The sequence below is a fragment of the Halictus rubicundus genome, chromosome 12, assembly GCF_050948215.1.
Source record: "Halictus rubicundus isolate RS-2024b chromosome 12, iyHalRubi1_principal, whole genome shotgun sequence".
Classification (NCBI taxonomy): Eukaryota; Metazoa; Arthropoda; class Insecta; order Hymenoptera; family Halictidae; genus Halictus; species Halictus rubicundus.
In genome coordinates, this window is record NC_135160.1 from 6014862 (window position 1) to 6035528 (window position 20667).

The 20667-nt window shown below is 48.4% G+C and overlaps 2 protein-coding genes and 1 long non-coding RNA gene across 4 annotated transcripts in view; 2 read left to right on the top strand and 1 right to left on the bottom strand.

The window, feature by feature from the left end:
• Positions 1 to 174: 174 nt before the first annotated feature.
• Nd-b14 (NADH dehydrogenase (ubiquinone) B14 subunit) lies at positions 175 to 1385 on the top strand. Its single transcript, XM_076798237.1, has 3 exons — positions 175 to 459; positions 651 to 766; positions 985 to 1385. Exons 1-3 carry the CDS (start codon positions 336 to 338, stop codon positions 1120 to 1122), a joined length of 378 nt encoding a protein of 125 aa, XP_076654352.1. The 5' UTR covers positions 175 to 335; the 3' UTR covers positions 1123 to 1385.
• Positions 1284 to 20667, bottom strand: part of LOC143359893 (receptor-type guanylate cyclase Gyc76C) — a 91193-nt gene continuing 71809 nt past the window's right edge. For both annotated transcript variants that reach the window (XM_076798235.1, XM_076798234.1), the window contains 16 exons: positions 9096 to 9402; positions 8069 to 8212; positions 7562 to 7755; positions 7292 to 7451; positions 6825 to 6979; positions 6381 to 6668; positions 5657 to 5917; positions 5502 to 5573; positions 5253 to 5421; positions 5016 to 5165; positions 4571 to 4910; positions 4356 to 4479; positions 4169 to 4267; positions 3883 to 4027; positions 3538 to 3794; positions 1284 to 3111 (listed from right to left, as the gene is read on the bottom strand). In XM_076798235.1, the coding sequence (XP_076654350.1) occupies positions 2203 to 3111; positions 3538 to 3794; positions 3883 to 4027; positions 4169 to 4267; positions 4356 to 4479; positions 4571 to 4910; positions 5016 to 5165; positions 5253 to 5421; positions 5502 to 5573; positions 5657 to 5917; positions 6381 to 6668; positions 6825 to 6979; positions 7292 to 7451; positions 7562 to 7755; positions 8069 to 8212; positions 9096 to 9402 (3774 nt within the window). In that variant the 3' untranslated portion in view covers positions 1284 to 2202. The remainder of the gene's footprint in view (positions 3112 to 3537; positions 3795 to 3882; positions 4028 to 4168; positions 4268 to 4355; positions 4480 to 4570; positions 4911 to 5015; positions 5166 to 5252; positions 5422 to 5501; positions 5574 to 5656; positions 5918 to 6380; positions 6669 to 6824; positions 6980 to 7291; positions 7452 to 7561; positions 7756 to 8068; positions 8213 to 9095; positions 9403 to 20667) is intronic.
• LOC143359653 (uncharacterized) lies at positions 16868 to 19078 on the top strand. Its single transcript, XR_013083142.1, has 2 exons — positions 16868 to 17746; positions 18511 to 19078. It is a non-coding gene; the product is annotated as an uncharacterized LOC143359653 (long non-coding RNA).

The window sequence follows — 20667 nt, forward strand, 5'->3', positions numbered from 1 at the left end:
CCTCTCTGCTCAGGTCATGCCTGGTGTTTCGGCGCTACCAACTTTCGTTTAAGCGATAGTGCTGCACCAAACGGACAAGAACCCAATTCATTACTCGTTAGTGTGGAGAGGACATCCTCTCTGGCATGGATTATATAGACAGAGAGGAATATATAGAATCCACTGCAAAACAAATAGTTATTGGATTTTGCCGTAGATTGCGTTAGGTGTGCTATAAAAAATTTGTTCTTGCATATTGCATATTGCATACCACAGTGAACACAGTAGCGCGACCGTAGATCTTGGTTACTTGGTACAATCTTGGTACTTGGTACTTGGTACTACATAAGAGGAAGATGGCTACTCCTGCAAGGTTAACTGTGAAGAAAGTGAAACCAATTCTCTCACTGAATCGTGAAGATGCTCGCAGAAGAGTAATAGCGTTATATAAATCGTACTACCGACATATTCCACAAATGCGTATGTATGTCAACAGTTTTCAGTCTTGATGTTAATCAGATGTGACATATCTGATAGGGTATAACCTTAAAATCATGAAAATAGCTTTATTCTTACGTACTATCATACTTCTGTTTTGACTATGTATTTTATGATTATATTTCGACAAATACTTTTAATCAATTTCTGTATGAAGCCCTTTTATGTTGCAGTACTGGAATATGATATTCCCAAAACACAAAAGGAGTGTCAGCAAAGACTAAGAGAAGAATTTAACCGACATCGTACCGTAACCGATTTAAGAGTCATAGATCTTCTTGTTGCGAAGGTATGAGATTAGTGCTAGTAGTATTGTGCTGTACATGTGTTCATATATAAGATATGTAATTACATGCATCAAATATTTTAAGATGCGATTCTACAAGCCAATCGATGATGAAATTGGCGATTTCAGCTATATTTTCAAGTTATTTTCATTTTAAAATATTTGATATACATTTAGATATGCTGTACGCACAGTTTAATAATAACAAATTATTGTATCAGGGACAAATGAAGCTTCAAGAAATTTCTCACCTTTGGATAACTAAAGGAGGTCTGATGGATAATTTTAAAGAAACTATTGAACCAAAACCAAAAGATTTTATGTCGAAATTCCTTTCTGGCCAAGACTCGACCATTTAACTTCAGTTAGTGCACTAAATATGAGTGCATGCTTCTTATAAGTATCTGTAGAATAAACTATTTATAAATTATACGTAGAGTGTGTATATATATACATACATATGTGTACATATATAAATATATATGCACGCATGAAACTGTAAAATAAAAGTGAAACGGGAAACAAGATGTAACTGTTTATTAAAAAAATCAAATTGTACATTATTTGAAAAGACGTATCTTTAATCGATTCTTACAGAATATAGAATATTTCTTTTAATTTACATTTTTTATCTTTACATTGATATATTATTATTCACTTATATACATTTGACAAGATGATATATTACTAAGCACCTTAGGTACAATCTAGTTCACTTTTCACAGCCATACGGATAATTTGCTTTCCTTCAGTGAACAAGTATAGAATTATACATATACATACATACATACATACATACATACATACATACATACATACATACATACATACATAATACATACATACATATATATACATACATATGTTTGAATCTGATGGATTCGAACGTCACGTGAGTGTACACGCCACAGTAACATGTATATGTGTGTCGCATCAGCATTCTTCTGCATCACAAAAAGGGAATCATCGTTTTGTGCTAAACTCGAGATAGATATTCTAATGATTCTCTGCGTTCATGTACTTTGGTTAATCATTTTTATAAAACAGTTCGCTTCTATCCTCATCATTAGAATTCGAATTAAAAAAAAAAAGGAGAAGAAAAAAGAAAAGAACGATCTCTAACAGATATAATCCCGCGCTATGTAGAAGACACGTTTCACCGCCGATATGCAACGCGTACTTTTAGTACAATGTCTATAAAATATCTAGGTATTAAAAACATACACGATCGGTAACTTTTTTTACCCATACATTCCACGTATCTATGCTAAAAAAGAAGGAGAAAAGAAAAATGGCAACAATACATCATGATTATGACTCGTAAACCTTGTAAGAAAGTTTTTGTGCACTCGTTGTGTACGGTTCATAGCACAGGGTTTCCATACTTTTTTTGTTTTGTTTCGCGTTCTCCTATTCGGGAATAGAAGAGAACTCTATTATCAAACTATACTCTCGCGCTCCGACTGTATATCGTAACCCGCAATCACACCGCGTCTCAGTGAAACGTCGCTGTTCCTCAACCCGTTACCACTGAACAGATTTACCAGCCAACTTCTGATCGAGTTCCTCGCGGAGGACTTTTTATCCGGCACACTGTCTGTACTAGGAACGGATGCCACTTGGTCTAACGAACGCCAACGTTTAACAGGCACTACCTCCCCGACACAGCTACTTTCGTCCCCCAGCAGAGGTGTCTCCGCCTCGTTAGGAGATCCGTCTGTATGAGGCGCTATTATCACATTACCGTTGGGATAATTGTTGTTCAACACTTTCCCAGATATGTTCGTCTTCGAGTTTGTCCGCGTGCACTTGTCACAGTTCTCCAACGATCGGAAGCTCTTCTTCGGCTCCTTCCACGAGAAATTCGGCGACTCGAATCTCTTGTTGTACAGTTCCAACGGGAACGGGTCCAACGATCGGGACTCCCGCATTATATTCTGAAACGGATAGTCGCTGGTCGAGGACGACGACGCTATCGTCGACAAAACTCTCGCGTTTTTCCGGAACTTCGGCCTGGTGTCGATGAAAATGTCATCGAGGGCCATTTTGATGTTGAGCGCTCGGGTTTCGACTTCGCTCAGCGCAACGTTGTCCAACGTCGTCTTGGATACGCTATCGGCTACATAAAGGGGAGATCGTTCTATTTTTCTCGAGTTGAAAGATCTTGGTACCGGGCTGGATCCTCCGCATTGGGACATGGAGTCGTCGGGCGTTGGTCGCGGAACGCTCGACTGTCTCCGACTGCCTGCTCCTAGACCCCCCAACAACGAAGCTTGACGGGAATCCGAGTTTAACTTTGGACTCCTCCTTGGTCTGCAGAAAAGCGGTGGCAGATCACCTACGTCGACCTGGATTAACAAAGCGACCATTCATTTTCCAATCTAATTCGTTTCAACTGAATATCCGAGATATCCAAGTGAACAAGAATTACTCGGGTAGCCGGGTATTTCATGAGATGAGTTATTAGTAGACTGTGGATTTTATGCACTTATTATGAAACAAAAATTAGTAGATCAAATACAAACCGGTGATGATATTTGAGGCATTTAAAAACACTGTGGTGTTGTTTCCAATCTACTAAATTTATTGAAAAAATGAACGGAATGTCTATGCAGCGACCCCCGGTGTCTTGCAATTCATTCAGACAATTTTTATTCTGCATAAAAATTCGCAGTCTAGTTATCGTAATGAAGTATAAAACAATACGCTACGAGATATGGACAACGCCATGCTAACGAGGAAAGACTGTTTGTACAAGGACACTATGAACCCACGTCTCGTTTTTGGATGGCTTTCTCGGTGGCCCCGGTCAGCCAGTAGGTCTTCACTTCTCCTTTTCCCTTCATGTGAATTAAACCGCGTTCCTCGATGATGTAACCACCGATCTTGTCCAAGGCGTCCCTGCACTGCCCGCTTATGTGAATACGTAATGGCTCGCCGTTCGATTCCATGCGGGAGGCAGTGTTCACTGTGTCTCCGAAGAGACAATACCTAGGCATAGTTAGACCGACTACACCCGCCACCACAGGACCTGCGAGCATTCAATATTTTTTTTTCTCCTCACAAATCTGTGTAAAATTTCTCCGGAGTTGGTTCGACGAGTTTATCGAACACCTCACCTGTGTGGATTCCTATACGTAATTTAAGCGTGTCCTGGGGCCTGTGCGCTATAGTATGGTGTTTCACAGCATTGAGTAGCTCCAGGGACATCGACGCAATTTCCCCGGCGTGTCTGTTCCCGTTCTTTATAGGCAAACCGGAAACCTGGAACGTTTGATTGCTGTGAAATTACACGGATACGAAACGGCAACGAGATTCCGTGGATTTGGACTACAAGGACATTTTGGTCTTTTACGATACGAGTCTCGGACGCCTTAGGCTGAGAGAATCGATGAGAACACTCACCACCATGTACGCGTCGCCGATGGTTTCCACTTTGTACACGTCGTAGCCTTTAATAATGCGGTCAAACAGAGTATACAGGTCATTCAAAAAGTTTACAACCTACGGAAACGATTTTGACGGTAATTAGAGAGCGCCTGAAGATACAGTCGAATTCGTTCTATACTTAAACAACGATAGATAGGCGTACCTGGAACGGTGTACTCTCCGCCGACATTGCGGTGAAGCCAACGATGTCACTGAAGTAAATAGTGACCAGATCAAAGGCTTCCGGTTCTACACCGATGCCGTTCGTCAAACAGTTAGCTACGGGCCTGCAAGAAACAAGTATTGGTAGTTTGATCGGCAAACAATGCTGCGGATACCGTAGTTCTTAATAGACGGATCCTCGAAACGTGAACTCACTCCGGAAGCATTCTGTGAAGCAGATCCTCCGTCTTCTGCTTCTCCTCGAAAAGAAGGCGTGTACGTTCACTGACTAGATCTTCGAGGTTGTTCGCGTACTTCTCCATCATGTCCATCATTTGGTCCATTATATTGCGATGTCGGCCCGCTTTCATTTTCTTTAACCGCGTCCTAATCATTTTGAAGTCGGGCCTAAGCTCTGGACTCTCCGCCCAGCAGTCGGTAATCGTACTAACTATATACTCGGCACAGTCCGCCTCGGACTCGGACAGTATCTCTATGTTAGGTCTAAACGGCGGCTCGCCATCCTCGGGGAACCTTTTCACTCGGTCTATGATTTCTGTCGGTTCCGAAACGATTTAGACAAAGAGGTGAGAAGGATCTACCAACTGACAACGCGTGGAAAGAGTGAGAGAGAGAGAGACAGGTAGGACGTTTCTGTTACCTTTGGGTTCTAGATTGACACCACCGTACGGCCCCTTCCGACCAATGATTTCGAACAGTATTATAGCGAACGAGTAAATGTCTCCCTCCTGGGTTCCTCTGATCGGAGCATTGGGGTTCCTTAACAGCTCGGGCGCCTTCCAGAATAAGTCTGCAAATGACACGAGAGACGTAGGTAAGCTGCTGATACTCTCGAGAATCGACGGTCGGGTACCGGCAAGATCATCACGCTCCGTACTTCGATAATACTGATGTTCACCAATGCTGTCGGACTCGGCGCAGTGTCTCATATCGTGTAGCCCGAAATCAGAGACTTGGAGTACCCATCGAGAGGTCACCACGCAATTGGAAGACTTCAGATTACCGTGACAGACTAGCACAGATGACTCGTGAATGTACAGCATACCCTGGAACCAGAGAAGAGTCATTCTGTAGAAAATCGTCCGACAGATCCAGGAGACCCAAAACTCGCCCGGACAGCACTCACCTTAATGAGATCGTGAACTAATGACGCGATGAACATATCGTCTAACTTTATATCTTCGTTCTCGATGATGTCCTGCAACAATAGAACGAAATCGCATGAAATCATCGGCACCGTGGGTCGGCGTCGGTTCGTCTACGGATTAAAAAGCCACGTACATAAAGACTTCCTTTGGCGCAGTAGTCCGTAATTAGCAATATCCTCATCGGCTCGACGCACGCCCCGATGAACGAGTTCAGATTACCGTGTCGGATTTCCCGAAGGATTCGCATTTCCTTCATCACGTCCCGCGATATGTCCTTCTTCTTCGAGAATTTCAGCTCCTTTATGCGGACCACCACCCCGTGGTAGTGGCCGGTCTGCGCGAACACCTGGCCGCCGCACCTTGACTCGTAGGACATTGCACTAACTAAGCTTAACTGGAACGGAAATGCAACGAGCTTGTGCAATATCAACCGGGGATACGAAATCTTTTGGCATGAGTCGGCCTGATAATCGCGGGAGATAAATAAGAGGGACAGTCTCCGAAGGGAAATTAGTTTCCTTTCTTTTTGGCTCCTTTATAACGAGTACTAAAATTTTTGTAGCCCTTATGTTTGGGCTACATGTTCTGTGCTAATTAGACCAATCGATCGAAAACGAAAACTATGCCCCTAATGCAGGGGGTGTTCTTTCTGGGAAGAAGTCAGTCTAGGGACACCTTTGCTACCTGATTAACAGGTTAATTGCGATATTGAAAATTGTGTTTAACCACTGTTTGCTTCTTCCCCCGCACTGTGTCCTATTTGTGGGATTGTCTAGTCGCGAAGGGGGCGTATCTGGTCCAGAGTGGGGGATAGCAGGCAGGCGATCATTGTTGGAGCGAAGCGGGCGTGTGTTTACCTTACTAGGGGAGGACATCATATTGTCAAGATGAGGATAGCCGTGTATCTCGCTCGGATCGATCTTCCACAGCAACCCTTCGATCTCCTGCTCGATCTTCCATCTCCGGTATATGCTCATGGTGATGACCGCGGCGCAGAAGAGTAAAACGGCGAGCACACCGGCGGCCACGATGCTGCGCAGGTGCGTGTCGTCTTTCGGACAGTGTTCATTGAGGAAACCGCAGCCTGGCTCCGCTTCCGGTTTATTTTTACCCGGCCAGTCCATCGACTCCGACGGCCTGTACACCTGCGCAACGGACGGATCGATTGTCTTTTGTTACCGTCTGTACAACGTTTTCGACACGGGTGTCGGGCGGGATCATGTCGCTGGGACAGTCGCTCGATGTGGGTACGCGATAGCGACTGAATCCGCGCGAATAGCTGCTGTAAACAACTCACTCACTAGAGTTTCACCCTGTTGGAATTGGCCCACGGGCTTCATCTGATAATCGCAGGAGAAGTTGTTTAAGTGGAACGGGTCCTTCTTCAGGGCCAGCACCGAGAAGTTCCCCTCCGAGTCGCCGAACTTGTCGAAGTTGATCGTCGCGCCGCTGACACCTGTTGGCAAACCGCGTCTCGTGTCACACGTGTGGGACATCTCGATCGTTATCCCGCCGCGCCCGGGGGAATAGGTTCTCGTTCCCCGAGCATCCGCGTTAATGGACAAACGGTCTCTCGAGTTCGAGCGATCCGAGCAATTATCAGAGCCTCTACGCAAGCAAAACCGTGATCGGATCGGATCGTTAATCGGATCCGCTCTTATCGACCGGTCGATCGTCCCGAGCATCGGCACACTCTGCCGCGCCGCGTATCTCTAAGTGAGCCCAAGCTATTCAGATTGCGCCCAGCCGTGTACTTATACGTGCTTACTTTGATACGTATGATTCCTGATAATCGTCTCGATGATCTGCGTGCCATTGCTCGCGATCTCCTCGAGCGTGTGCTCCGGTCGATCGCGCAGCAGCTGGTCCAGGGCTCTCGCGTACAGCTTCACGGAATCGTAGAGGTACGCCGCGTGGATCGACACATACTGGAACAGGAAACGGGGGACCATTGTTGCGTCGTCGAATCGACGAACGTTCGTCGGACGCGGATCCGCGATCCTCGAAGAGTTGCTTCTCTTTTTCTTTTTACACTTGCCTTCTCGTACTTCCTCAACAGCTCCGGGATCACGAAGTTGAAGGGCTCTTTGCTGCTGTACTCGCGCACCTTCTTCGTGAACTCCTCGTAATTCTGCGTGGGCGGCGTGGACACCACCACCATCAGAGATTGCGCCTTCTTCAGGAAGTCCTTCGGCTCCAAGCAGTTGCGTAGGTTGTCGAAGTGATCCGGTTCTGAAAGTGCCCGGCGACGGTGTCAGGAAACGGAAGCTTTTAGAGGGTGGATGACACGCGGGGACATATGTAGCCTAGCGGGCCGGAACGCGATCTTTGAAAAGCATGATCGCGCGAGTGTACGTCCGCTGAACTGGGTCACGAGCCGCAGCGCCTGACCCAACACACGGCGTTTAGCTAATCAGGCATTAGATACGGAAATGATGAGGTAACGAGGAACGGCACGTCGGCCGAAGGAGCCGCCAAGAAGAGAGCCGACCTGGGAATAGGGTCAATCGGATTTCACGAGTCGTCTACATAGGTGTGTACTCACTCCATAAGTACTTTTGCGCCTCGCGCGACGAGTACGTCATCATGTCTACGTGTATCACCATGTACTCCCCGTCCAGCAGCCGTTGGTTCTGCATCGCGTTCATCATGTCGATCAGCGAGATCGCCGTGCCCAGGAATATGTATACTGCGAACAGAGAGAGACAGGATGGTTCCGTTAGACGGCTCAAAGGACGCAGGATCGAACGTTTTGCCGAGATCGCGACGCGAGCCGATTTCCAGAACGGAACTGACTTTCACGCTTCTTTCTGCTACGTAGGGAAACGACGCGACGGCAGCCCGCCGCACCGACTTCCCCGCGATCATTATCAATGAGATCATCGAACGGAACACCGCACCGGCCCAACTGTATCGCGAAGGAAACGCGCGGAAATAGTCGAGACCGGACTGGTCAACTGTAACAACCGAGCGTGCTACCGGCATGAATCACCACACCGATTCGCACATACTTTCGGGGTGTTTCCGCGAGCCACAGCATCGTCTGGATATCGGATCTCGTCGAGCGGTTTCGAGAAGACAATTGGATCTTCCGTGGTCATTTTTAATCCGAAATACTTCTGTCATAAGAACGCCTTCGATTGCTCCCGAGGGCAATACGTTTCGGTGAATCGCGTCAGAGAAAGAACTACATTTGTCCAACTACCAAGGCATTGATAATGGAGCTGCGGAATCCCCGGAAAAATTAATTTCAAGACCACCACAGTCTTCCACTACCTTTCCACTGGACCAGAGGAAAGATTTCCAAGCTGGGCCCAAGGAAGGAAGGAAATACAGTGATTTCTCTGTATATGTCGCCAAGGCCTGGAGGATAAAGGTCGCGGAATTATCCCCACTGCGGGGTATACCCCGTGAGGGGCCAACGAGGGAACAAGATCAGTATTGCTGACATATATCGAGAATTCACTGTACTCCGAAAATGTTTGGAAGATTTAAGAGAGGTCGGAGGGTTAGGAGGTCGCCAGGAAGATCCAATTGTCTCGACAGTAGCGTTAAAGGCGGTTGGGACTGACTCCTAGTCATATTTTTGGTCTCCTGCACGAGCTGGAACCACGTGCTGACTTGACAGCATTGCAGCCGTTCCTCGCAGCACGTGTGCCGGTCCTCGACGGTCTTGTAATGGTTCACGGTGAGATTGTGCTTGGTCGCCTGCTCCTCCAGGGAACGGGCGACCGTCGACCAAGCGCTCTCCGTGATGATCGTGAATTTGTTCCAGCCATAGTGGAGCAGCAGCGCGATCACCGACTTCGTCACCTGCGTGTCCGGCGGCTCGGTTCTCGCGAACGTGTTCACCTTCGACGCCTTGTAGTCCGAGCATTTCTGAAATCAAACAGGTACATGCTGTGTCAATGGTCGGCTCTTCTTGCTCCCCCCGAACACTAAAACGACACTACTTCGACAGCTGCTTCTCCGCGGTGAAGCCGAACAAAGTGATCACGTTCGCGTTCTAATAAATATGTACTCCGTAGGAAACCTTCCTGGGTACTTTGACCGCTTTGAACGTTCTTTCGAAAGATGGCAATGGTTAAACAGTGAGTTTTCTAAGACTGGTGGCTAGACTCTTAGAATCGGAGACACACAAAATATTGAAAACATCATAAGAATTGAAGGATAGGGTAAGGGTAGCAATTACCGTGCCTATATTAATTATACTTATTTTTAAAGATTCGCGCTGTGTGAGTGCCAGTAACGTGTCAACGTAAGAAGGTTATCCTCTCGGTGCAGTGGTCCCAGAGTGGGACTGTGGGAAGAAGCCGAACGAACGACCCTCGTAACAGAGGTCCTGGAGGAAGCGAGCGAAGGATCGTTGGTTCAGGAAAGTCATCAAATAAAACGGCTCGGAGCAGCGAAACCGCGGATCGGCGGAATCGGCGACCGGGCGGTAAAACGCTGCTGAAGAATAAAAGCCAGAAAATTGAAACGGGAGGGAGGCCGCGAAGGGTTAGGCCGGCGAAGATGGAGGAAGACGCGGAGGAAGAACAAGAAGAAGAAGAGGTCCTCTGGGGGGGAGGGGGGAAGAACCGGAGGTGTAGGGGGTGGGGAGGAGGAGAAAAAGGGGGACAGAAAGAGAGAGTAGAGGAGGCTCGAAAGAGAGTAGAAGGCAGGAGAGTAAGTTGGCAAAGTGGGCTGCGCCGGGTGCCATGGTGTGTGGCGCGCGGTTAAATATAAACCTGTGGCAGCCACCGCGAAGGAGGGCAGGAGGAGAGTGGAATGAACGGGGCAGCTCTCTTCTGGTGGAAGAGAGTCTGTTTCTCTCTCGCTCTTCCTCTCTGCCGGTCTCTCGGTCGCTCGCGTGGAAGTGCACGGGGCGGTTGCTCCGTACCGTTGAAATGTGACATGCGCTCATTAACATATAAATTAAACGTGACAACTGGGGGTCAGTTCTGGCTGGAACCGTTCCGACCACCACCGAGCCGAGCCGTTTTCCCTTTTTCTTCCTCCTCCCCCCCCCCCGATTTTTCACATGTTTCTCCTCTTCCCTCGCTCGCGACTCTCCTTCCTGATGGCTTCCCTGCGTTTTCTCGCGGTCTACGGTTTGATTGATCGATCGCGCGGCACCACGCGCGAACCTGTTCGCCATTTTTTCCGCCGCAACATTGTTGCGTCGACTGGTTTGTCACGGATACCTGTTACCCCGTCATATGTATAGCTTATTCTGTGTATACACCGGCGCGGCGTTGCGGCGGCACTAATCGAGCAAAACGACCGAGAGCCGCGCGATTATTCACGCACCGGCGTCTACTCGCCTTCAGGAAACTATCCTGCGCGAGCTTAGGGTCCTTTCTTCTTTCGGTTGATGGAACGTGGAAGAGAATTGCCCACTGCCGATTTTCTGAGTCTCGAAAAATCGACATGCAGCCATGCTTCGTTCTATAGCACAAAACTACTGTTAGATAAAAAGAAAAAGAAATTTTTGGGGTTGCTGAAAAATTCTTCTAAAAGGAATTAAATGTTTTAAGTCTCAATATGATTTTTGGCCTTTTCTTTTGAAGGCAAGAAATTCCGAATTTGGAATTTGTTACGAATTAAATTTGAACGTTCATTGTTATCTTACCTGCAGACAAATTAAGACCTGCAGACAAAATAATGTTGGCATCCGATGATCAGTTTAGTATCGAAATTGGCAATTCCAACCGTGAGTGAACGGTAAACGAATATTCGCAGCAGAATGGCAGATATAATAATGCATTATGCAGCCAAGGGTTAAGCAAGCACCGAAGTTCGATCTCTTCCGCTGCATTGTCAGCTCCGCCGCGAACTGGAGCAACAAGGTAGCGCCGTGTAATACTGCGGACGCGGTTTCACTGGCGAAAAAAAATCTCATCCGCCGATACACAGGAAGTTTCTACCCGTGAAATTATGTAACTTCTTCGTGTCGGGTAGACTGTTCGCCTGCGGCGCACAATGCAGCGACGGAATTGGGATGCAACGCGTTGCACGAGAAATAGTTACAGGATATCGATTGTACCTGTCGAGGATATCGTATCGAGCAACGCGCGAGGAGGCGAGCTCGACTTGCATAGAACCTGGGAGAATATGGGGTAGAAAACCGGGTATTATTGTTTTTGTAAAATAAGAGCTGCGACGTGTGGCCGCCAACAAACCTATGGTGTTGCAATCGCATGTGCAAAATCGGTTGTTGTGCGCGTTCGTTGGCTTTTAAAGAATCTATTACGGCACGGACTGCGGAAAGGTTAGCGTTTTGGAGTCCTTGCACGGTATTGTGATATTTTACTCGAGCTTCAGCGTGTGTATGTTGAAGATTTCAACACTTATTTCTCCCTTGTGTCAAAAATTTGTACAAATATTGAAGAGAGCGACTAGGTCTTTGTTTGCGTGTCTTCGGTTTCTGTAACAATAGCAGTAAAAATATCCAACTGAGAGCCGAAACTGTCTATCAGAACAGTACCTTCATCGTAATCTGATTCTCCTCCGAAAGAAACAATTTTCTGAAGAAGCAGAACCGTTAGCTGTCTTGATTAAATTCTGCAAGGTCCGATCAAGATTTCTAGAAAAATGCAAAGTGCAAAGTGCAAAGCTCAGTTTCGCCATACGACTTTTCGCTATCAGCAAAAGTTTCTGGTCGCTTCTTCTCCCGTGGGAAGTTGGAGATGCGATTTTTAACCGAGAAAGAGAGAAACAAAAGAAAGGTCCGCGGCTGAACTGTTCTTTTTACGATCCTCCCACGATTCCAGGAAGCCGTGATCGCCAGCAATTTACCCACCTGTCCGCGTCCGCTCCTTTTTTTCCGCGCTCGGTCCTGTCGCCGATCGTAAATTCGACCGGCTCTTTTTGCACGGAATAATTTCGCATGGAAACGGTCAAATTGGACGGGAGGCGGGCCCGGTAAAAACGGGCCCGAACGGGTGCGCTTCTTTTCGATGGAATCCGAACAGCCCGAAACCAGCGAGCGAGCGAGCAATCAGCGCGAGGCCCGCGCGAGTAGGATTCGCCGAAAGGAAGTTGACTGTGCGCGGTGGTGATAGCGAGATCATTGTAATCGCCGCTTCAGAAAAATACAAAATTGATCCGGCCCGGCCCGGCCCGACCCGACCCGGCGCGGCGACGTCACCGCACCGGGAGGAAGTGGCCGGGGCCGCATCGGGAATGACAAAATGATTATTGTTCGCCGCGAATGCCAGCCGCGGCCATGCCAGCTCGTCATGAAAGAAGCCTCGGCGCGGATGCGGCGTCAGGTCGATGATATCCACCGCCTCGACCTTGGAGGAATTAGGCGAACGCTCTGAACTCAATCCTCTTCAATTCAGTCCCCAATTCTGTAATCCCTCGAACGCCTCTATGGCCGGCAAGACCTCTTGTTGACCCCGCTGCGAGGCATGCTTATTTTACTATTCCGTTGATTCGTGTGGAACATCCGATTCTTAGCGCGCAGCAAAATAAAAGTGCTTACTTTCTATCGTAATTAGACTGCCGATCTTTATGCAAAACAAAAATTGAGGAGGTTTCTTCCTTTAACCCTTAACGGTCCGGAAGTATTTCAAGTTTACTTCCCACCAGGTCCAAGCTATTTTTCATACGAAGAGAAACTGTGGACTCAATACTTTTATATCGAGTATACAAAGGAAAATATTTATACTTCATTTTTTTCTTTACTTTTGCCGCCGTACACGCGGCATTGGTCCGTGAAGGGTTAATAATTTTACTAGCCGGAGAAATAAGAGTACTCGTTTTTGTTATAGGATCATAAAATTCCCAGTCTAATCGTAATCAATCTTTACAACCCTGACGTCTCTATTATTACTTAGGCTAGGCGGTACTCCTTCGTACAGCTCTAAAAAAAAAAAAAAACAATGACAATTCCCTTCGAAAAGAAATTCGTTGAGGTAAATATTTCATATCTTCCGAGAGAGATTTCTAGAATAAGGAAGATGAGATGTACGTTGTTTTGGGGTTAAATATCGGGAAGCACAGGGGCACGTAACCAAGGCCCAGGGCCTACGCAACCGTGTCCCCGCGGTTTAGCATAAAACGGGTCCGGTGATCGATGATCCGGTAGACGAAACTGGTCTGGGTTTAGAAAACCAGTCCCCCCGTTCCCGGTGGATCCGGGCCCAACAAAGAGGACGCCTGTTAGTATTGTTTTAAGGCCGGGCCGGGTTCGGGCCGGGTACGGGCCGGTGAGGAACGAGTCCTCCGGGGTCGGTAGACAAAACTGACCAACCTGGTTGGTTACCCTGGCCGGTGAACGAGGTGGGCTTTGGTCATTGCCGGCTCGCGACGTGCTGTTATTCTGGGCTCCACTCGGCTATATTTAGACGAGACCACCTTGAGGGAGCTCGAGAGAGGCTCGAGTGCTCTCCGCGGCCTGCAACCGCAGCCTTTTCTCTATTGGCCGATTGTGTGTTAGTTGTGCAACGCGTTCGCGATCCTATGGAGAAGCGATCGAGGAATTCGCCTGCCCACGCCGATTTTTCCGCACCGCTGTTTCCACGATTATTCTCGGCGTGATCTACACCGACGAAACTCGACCGACTGGATCGTCTAATCGCGGTCGGTGCTCGAGGACATTAGGCGAAACGCTTTGCGAAAAACGGTTTCTCGCGATTGACGTAGACACGGTTTTTAGTTTGCATAGAGTATATCCTATGCATATTTGTTTCCTCGACACGACCACGTCGAAACTGTACATTTTCTAACTGACGCCAAGTTGTCGTTGCTTTAAATTTCAGATGACCGAATGTACGGACAATCTATGTACGCATGCTTTTTATTTCAGCGCTTCTCAAATATTCCCGTCACTCGCGGAATATTAGCTAAACTGGTTGCGATGACAAACTACCGGCCGCTCCGTTTTGTGGAACAGCTACCCGGCTCGCAGAATATTTAAACGAAGCGCGGTATATCTGTGGCTTCTAACTGTTAACGAAGATCCCAGCCGGCGATAAGGGGCCGCGTGGAAACTTTAGGAACGAAATCGGTCCAGCACGAGAGATACCGGGGGGCGGGCCCGTGGAGCCCGAGCTGCGCGAATATTTTCGGTTCATTGTGCATTCACCGCGGGCGAGTTTTCGAATTTATATGTTACTGCTTTATAATTGCCCGGCGCATCCATAATACATGAAGCCCCCGGATATTTCATGTTGCCGTGGCGTCGCGTCGTGTCGCGTCGCGTCGCGTCGCGCGCCGTTTCTCAAAATTATGCCTCTCTAAAACTGGGGAACGCAGGTTGCCCTGGCGCGGCGCGCATCGACAATCGGGGACCCGTCCGTTGAATAACAATGGAGCAATCGGCCGTTCGCATCTTTGCGAGCCAGTTTAATCGCGCGAATCGACGGCGAACGCTCGCGAAACCTCGTGCCGGAATCACGAAGACGATGATGCCTGTTCGCGCGACGGTGTCCTACGGGATCCTCTTCCTGTTTGCGCGAGACGGAAGTCACACCCGAGGAGGAAGACTCCAAAGGAAGTTACGAACTCGGCGGAATATTAATTCTATGTTTGTTCGTTTACGAGCAACTAGTCAACGGAGCCGCGCGAAGCTAGATAGTATTTTTATTCGTTCAAACTTGAAATTTCAAACTCGACAAAATTCGTCGCCTTTCGTCATTTTTGGTCATCTGTTCGTCGAGTCCCTACGCTAGCTCGCTATCCTCGGTTTTATGCATTCATAAAATCTATTTAAACGCGTTTAATCACTTTTTTAATTTTTGATTGAACGCTGTACAGCAGTTCTGTTTGCCAATTCTGTTGGGTTCAACCCTTTGCCGGCGAACGTCGCCGTCGAGCCAGTCAAAAAACGTTTATTTCCGTGTAATTACAAAGAAATTTTCATGAGATTTGTTTCTCAGGGAAAAATCGAGAGGGACACCGAAAATAATTGTCGTCCGCAAGGGGTTAAACTGTAGACGGTGATCTTAACCCTTAACGGTCCGGAAGTATTTCAAGTTTACTTCCCACCAGGTCCAAGCTATTTTTCATACGAAGAGACACTGTGGACTCAACATTTTTATATCAAGTATAGAAAGGAAAATATTTATTGTTGGAAATGTCCTTTAATGGTGCGTTATTCACCAACCTACACTTTATACCGTGTATACTTTATTAGTATTATAAAGGTGTTTCTCTAAATAACGGCACAATGTTTCCGCGTATCCTGTGTTTAATCCTTATGTAAATAGTATGATACAAGTGAAAGCTCTTTACAAAGTTGCGACCTGCACAGGCTAGCTGCTTCTACCAGACTGACTAACAGGCTACGGTCTCGACTTTATGACCCTTCTGTCCTTGGGAGAACCGCCCCTTACGCCTAAATCCTTATACCTAAGACGCTATGGTATCGTTGAATTCCAACATTTGTATTTTAGTGAACATTTATTAATATATATTCAGAGTAAGAGGATAGCAGGATGATTTAAATTGGATTTTTGCCGCCACACACGCGGCATTGGTCTGTTAAGGGTTAAAACCTCGATTCGGTGTTTCGCAACAAAAAGTAATGCGATATTAGAAAAAAGAAAAATTGAAAAGGTAAACCAGTAGTTAAAGAAGAAGTGAAATACGTAACAAGTAAACCCGAAAGAGGAGAAAGGCAAACGCGAAACACGCGGGCACGCGATACTCGATAAACTGTGATAAAGTAACGACGAAAGTGAGAGCACGCTCAAAGACTGGTAGCCTGTTCACAATGTGGATACACTCGTCATTCTTTTCGCGAGCAGAATTTGAATCGTACTCGATCCCACAAGAACCTGAAGACTTTCTAGCTGGTGCTTTAGTTCCCGAGCACTTGGGACCAGCAACTTTCACCCTTATCGGCCAAGTGCACTTCAAGAGCGAAGTGTCGCGCACCACTATCACCGAATCCGTCGAGTTCACCGTTGCTTCGGCGAACGAAAGTGTAATTAGCTGGATCGCGGCTTCTCGCGCCGGAATCCCGGCGATTTAGCGGAGAGGCCGCGGCCGGTTCGCACGATTCCTCGTATCGATAGCTTTTGTACTTTTTACCGGTGTGTAATGCCCCGGAGCGTTGTCCCTTCGCCGGTGGGTGACAAGCGGGCGAACGGTAACGTCCCGCCAGAAATACAACGCTGCTCTCCTCGGGAGCGCGAGACAACGCGCCGGCTACCACGGCGCAGAACGGAAAGATCGGTTCCCGGAATTGGCGAGCGTGCGAACGGATCACGTTCTGGCCCGTTAATGGTGGCTATTAGTGTTCTCGGGGGAGACCGTTTACGTGCACCAAGATCTTGCCAAACGACGCGCTCCGTGTCGCAGATAAATTCGTTGTGCGCTCGGAGGTCTCGGCCGCCGCGCCGCGCCGTTGTAAACGTGCCGGGCCTTTATCTTGAATATCAATCGATAATCCAGCGGACTCGTTAGCCCCGTTGGCGCTTTCCCGCGTGCCCGAGTTGAGCGTCCGAGCAACGGATCGGCGAGAATCGTCTCTCGCGTGCCAGCCAGGTGAAAAGTTCAATTTTCCTTCCCGCCTCGGCGATCGGTGAAACGCGACCAGCTTCAGCGATGCGATCCGACCACGATAATATAGACGGGCGCGACACCAAAAAAGGGACGCGCGGAGAAATTGATCGGGAGAATTCCTTCTTTCCGGGGGGGGGGGGGGGGGGATTAGAAAGCAGCACCGGACACCAGCAACCTCCTGGACATCGATATAATTGACCGGCCGGAGAACCAGCGTCACACCAATTAAACCGCAGGGTCTTTTTTTGACGGTGATCCGAGGAGGCTAAGGGGACCACGGGGTTCTGGAACCCCGGTCCCATCGGCATAACTTCTCAAATTATACCGTTAATGCGCGCTATTCTGGAGCCCGGGCCGGTGATCATCGGAGATCCGTCCGCGAGATAAGGGTGCTCGTTAATGGGGAGGAACGCGAGAGACCCGGTACCTGGATATTTTCGGGCGACCGGCCCTTTCCACCGGGACGTCATTACGGTATATTAAGTGACATCTGCGGAGGAGCAGCGGGCCAACGTTCTTCGGGCCACCTCGCTTCCGCCAATTAAATCCTGGCAATAATTAAAGGGGAGCTGCGCGACGGTGAACGTGACCGGGTCCCAACAAAGATACGACACCGCCGCGTCGTTCCCTTGCGCCTTACGCAATCGACGAAGTTTACACGGAGTGCAAGAAACTGGACGGGCGTTAATCAGTCGATAAGCTTGTGAAACGACGTGCACAGATGGTGCGTTAACTCGTTACGAGATTGCTTCATCCTCCACAGCTATAACCGATCGCGTAGGGTGTTTCGATGGGGACGATGCTCGTTTCGATCTGGTCCCGCCGCTCGATCCACCGCTTAACCTTTCGGATACTCGATCAGGAATTGTACGTATGAAGAGCTCGGGGCAACAAACGGTCAGCTCGATTTAAACATGACTGCCCACTGAGATTTTCTAATCGTTCGGAGCAACAAACAGCCGGAGCGACTGTAAACATTCGACAAACGGTCACCTTTCGGATACTCAATCGGGAATTGGAATTATACATATGAAGAACTCACGGCAACAAATCGGCAGCTCGATTTAGACACGACTGCCCACTTAGAGCTTTTATTCTTTTATTTCGAGAATTTCTATTTAGAACTTCTATTTAGAGTGCTTTTACAATCACTTCGAAACCGAGCCCTTCATATACAGGTGTGCTATTAACATGTATACGTTTCTTAAGTCATAAGTAGACCGCGGATCGCATTGATCGCAAGACACAGGAGTGAAATAAAAATATTTTTCTTCTTTCAATTATCTTATTGAACTGAAACTAATACACCGATGGCCTTAAATTTTCTTGTTACGACCACTGCTTCAAATTGTGCGTAACCATTTTTGTCATAAATCCATCAAATCCGCAGTCTAGCTACAAGGGTTAAAATGTAACCATTGTTGTTTCATTTTCAAATCGGCCACGAACTTCGCAACAGACTGACAATTGATTTGCACGATGTTGCAGCGAGTTCTGAAACAAAAGACAGGACACTCGGTGGCCGGAAAGGGTTAAGGGCAGAGCGGCGAGAAGAGGAGCGCGAGCCGAGAACAACAGGGTGAATCACAGGTTTTCGCAAGAGCGCTCGATCGTCGGATCGTCGATCCCGCGGAGAGGTTACGATCGCGATCTCCCCCGGCTAACGATGCTCCGCCATCTACGGTCATTACCGTCCCATTGTTACGCAAATTGTGGCTCGATGGCCGGTGCCGATCCGATCTCTATGGCGCGGTGTTCCCGTGGCCGGGGACCGGGTTCAAGAGCTCGGCGTGCACCCCGACTTGCGAAATGATCGATCTCCGGGACCGGCCGGTCGACGCTGTGCACGATACAGCAGACATACACCGTGGCAGTTTTACGGCTTGGGATCAGAGGTGCCGTACGATATTTAGATACCCGCGTATTTATATTTAGCCTCGCCTCGTGTCCACGGGCACCGTTCTCGCTCGAGTACTCGAGCGAGTAAGTGAGTAGGCTAGCTAGCGAGCGCGTTACTCCGATATGTATAAACATAATAGAGAGAGAGAGAGAGAGAGAGAGAGAGAGAGAGAGAGAGAGAGAGAGAGAGAGAGAGAGAGAGAGAGAGAGAGAGAGAGCGTGTGTATTTACTAACTCTAGAACGGTCGTCATTATACATTCTAATTCGGGGAACGGGAAACGGAGCGTTGTCGCCGTGACCGGTTACTTTTATGACGGATAGCCAGAAGACCAAGGGCGTTACACGTTCCTCGGGGACCGGTAAGTTCTCGACGGTACAAGTGGAAGATTTCCGACCGACGCAGACCCTGGAAAAGACAAGAGGAGGCGGAGGAGCGGAGGGGACCCGTTCGAGAACCCACCGATTAATTCGAAAGTTCAACGGTTCGGAAATACGTGGCCGATACGGAGGCGGCAACGGTTTCGAAACGCGCGACCCTCGACGATTTATCGGCACCGGGAAAGGTGTTCGAATTGTATAATGCGACGACGAACGGTATATGTTCCCTTCTAAAAATACATCTCTAAACCGGAGAATCATTGCGCGGCCCTGTTCCACGAGGAGGAACGCGAGTACCTCGGGGGGCGGGCGGGGGCAGAGGTGCGCGGCGATTCTTTTACGCACGGGCGCATGCGTGTCGGCGAGCAGCACGCGCGGGCGCATGCGCGGACGCGATCGTTCGGTAGGAGCGGGGGAAGTCGCCGTACATACACAGAAACAGGGCGGTGCTTTCATTTATTCATAAATCAACAGCGTCTATTTATAGCTGCGACGGACAAATAGCGATAGTTGTGAGCGAGAGCGTTCGCGCGCACGCCACGTTGTATCCTTGAATGGCGAGAAACAATCGCAGGAAAATACGCGCGCAGCTTTTTCGACGGGACTTTTTCGCGGGAACGTCGATTTTCTCGGAGACGCGATCGACGGGGGACGACACTCGGCATACACTTGGCGATCGAACGATTCCCGACGAGCACGTGGACCCATAGTTTCGCAGCCGCGTCCGGGGCTACGTTCGGTCAGGGTCGTGGGCTCTCCCCGTCCACGATAATTAGCCGTCTTCTTAGCTCCGCACGATGACTATTTCTGGAAAGTTTTTAATTGAATCGCTAGCGGTCGGCCCTGCTTAACGAGCTCTCCCGGATCAATTACTCCAATTGGAGATACTCCCCGAGACCGTTTGTGTACACACGCGGACTGACCGTTCCATGATTCTTCGTTGGTGTGATCCAAATTTTTCTTTTTTTCTTTTCAGAGGGGATCGGAGGAGCACCGACGTGGATTCTCATGATCTCTGTGTTCCGTCGTTTCAATAAAATTCTTCAACAAACCATATTGGTGGTTTCGAGTTAGAAAACACCTAAATCTACGGAATTCTCGATCGACGAATGGCTAGCTAGCGGGTTGCGGGAAAAAAGCGTGGATCGCCGTCTTGGTAAACGGATCGTGGCGCAACGTCGAGCTTGGGATCCACGCAGATTGTTACAGCGAGATCGGTGGGTGTCGCTGGCGGACACGACACGATAGAAAAGACACGGGACGACACGGTACTCGCGAGAGTCCGAGAGACGAGAGATAGAGAGAGAAAGAGAGAGAGAGAGAGAGAGAGAGAGTCAAGCCGTTGCTCTCACGGAGGACGGCGTAGG

Coding starts and splice junctions, on each gene's coding strand:
- Nd-b14 (XM_076798237.1), top strand. CDS start 336: ATGGCTACTCCTGCAAGGTTAACTGTGAAGAAAGTGAAACCAATTCTC. Junction 460..650: donor CCGACATATTCCACAAATGC/GTATGTATGTCA, acceptor TTTATGTTGCAG/TACTGGAATATGATATTCCC. Junction 767..984: donor TAGATCTTCTTGTTGCGAAG/GTATGAGATTAG, acceptor TTATTGTATCAG/GGACAAATGAAGCTTCAAGA.